At 31.5% G+C, this 2,164-nt stretch overlaps 1 protein-coding gene across 1 annotated transcript; it reads left to right on the forward strand.

Annotated features, from left to right (window-relative positions):
* Positions 1–160: 160 nt before the first annotated feature.
* Positions 161–1,419, forward strand: TRIADDRAFT_62662 (uncharacterized protein; the record flags this gene model as incomplete). Its single annotated transcript, XM_002118606.1, has 4 exons — positions 161–203; positions 286–549; positions 684–847; positions 1,336–1,419. 4 exons carry the CDS (start codon positions 161–163, stop codon positions 1,417–1,419), a joined length of 555 nt encoding a protein of 184 aa, XP_002118642.1.
* Between the last annotated feature and the right edge of the window lie 745 nt (positions 1,420–2,164).

A 2,164-nucleotide genomic window follows, 5' to 3' on the forward strand; every position in this document is an offset into this window, starting at 1 on the left:
CAAGTAAGTCAATCATTATTGATGCAGTTGAATTCTATTGACGTATGTCTGCGTTATAAAGAAAATCTTATAGGAAGATATATAATACCAGTTATGTTTGCTTAGGTTGGAGATTATAATGCATTTTACCTAGAGTATTATTTTTTCATTTCTGACAGATATGACAAGTTATCCATCGTATATGGATCATCATGCAAATTTTGGTAAGTTGCAAAGAAAATGCATAAAACTGATATAATTACATACTGATGTTGTTAATAAAATGTATCGGCGCAATGATTTTAGATCACCCCACTACTGTGGCAAATTGGGGTACTGTTATGAGTACCACAACTCCCAAGAACAACAATCATTCAACAACATACTTTAGTTGGACTGTTTCTTTCGGATTATGTTTCGCTTCTTTCTTTCTTGTTATAACCGTCGTTTCATGGTATATTCGACAGCGGCGACTACAAGCTTTACAACAAAGTTCTATATCTTCGCGTCGTTTTTCTCGTGATCCGGTGTCTATGTCACGTCCTCCATCGACTGTAAATGAAGTAACAGGTAATTACGATCTATACAATATTTATCACTAAAACGTAAAGTATACCATTAATTTATTCAGCTATACTATTGATAATGGTAACAGGTTAAAATAAATGGATGTAATAACTTATTTTATAATCTTTGTTGTATAGTTCCGCCGTCATATGAGGATTGCGTTCAAGCTAGAGGTGGCGCTTCAAAAGATCAGATAACTGGTGATGAGGCCTTGCCTGATTATACAAACGTTTCAAATAATAATGAATCTACGGAACCTCCTTCGCCTACTACGACAAATGGAGGCAATAGTAATGAACTTGTATGATAATTTGCTACAAAAAATGAGGATAATGAAATACTTCTGCTAGGAATCTACTTTTTTAAATTATGTATTAATATTATTAGAATAATTGGATTGTGAACTATACAAACTTCATTCGAGTAGCTATGAACTTGATGAGACATACTAATAAGGGTATACTGTTCAACTTATACTGCTTGCATTATGTCTATTGTATTATGACGAAAACTGCCGACATTCTTGTCCGAGATAATTTATACAATTTAAAACATTCGAGTTTAAAATGATTATTATTGTAGTGCGTGATGCCGTTGCTCGGTTTACTGTAATGTATAAAATCACTATCACTCATCGTTATTTAAAATTTTAAGAATCTACTATTAACCGTATTTTAATATAGCCAAATCTGAAATATTAACTGGTACAGCGAATTTCTTTACTAGCTGCATATGGTTATTGTAATGTATAATGGTCGATCAAACTCTTTTATTTCTTAATTCATCTAGATGACAAAATACTTAGAATGCGTCCCTTATGATATTTATTCTAGTCCAGCTTATTATCATAGTTTTACTTCTTACGGCGACTAGTCTTCTGTCATTATGAATGAAATTCGAAATTTCATTTACTTTTATCTTTATGAAGCGATTCAACTTCTAATTTATACAATTATAGATATTATGGTTATCAATTAATGATAGTAAATACGAATAAATTGACTACTATGAGACTTATTGTAAATGAATGTACATGTTATTGAGATTACTCGTATAGAGCATAACGAAATTAGAGATAGTTAATGATAACTCATGAAACTGACTAGCCTAGTCACGATGGATTAGATGCTGATTAAGTAATTATTAGCAGAATATAAAATGTTGTAACTATATTATCAGATACTACCATTACGTAATTTACACGTGACTTTCAATCACGTTGGTTACTTTTATGGTTAATTCTATATTGGTCTTTGGCTTCATCAGAAATTACGGTAGTTTGCGTCCCCATGAGTGGAGATTTACGGGATTTATTTACAATAGCATAAGGCAGGTTAGCGCTTAGACCAACTGTATGATAACTATTTGACAAGTTGTTCTGTATAAGAACGTATAAAATAAATGTAAATTAAATTAATTTGTGTCACATTTAGCTTTTTTATGTTGTAGTATTAGTCATCTACAATTGCTATGTTAACAGGCATATTTACATTGCTAAACTCAAACCGACGCCCTAAAGTATTAAGCGTAATCACTGTTGATTGATTTATAAGGAATACTCCGCTAGTTTATTACTGCAATCAGTATGATAGCGAATCTCCTATCTATAATTTTGTAC

This window comes from Trichoplax adhaerens, genomic scaffold (genome assembly GCF_000150275.1).
Source record: "Trichoplax adhaerens TRIADscaffold_279 genomic scaffold, whole genome shotgun sequence".
In the NCBI taxonomy this organism is placed as follows: domain Eukaryota; kingdom Metazoa; phylum Placozoa; class Uniplacotomia; order Trichoplacea; family Trichoplacidae; genus Trichoplax; species Trichoplax adhaerens.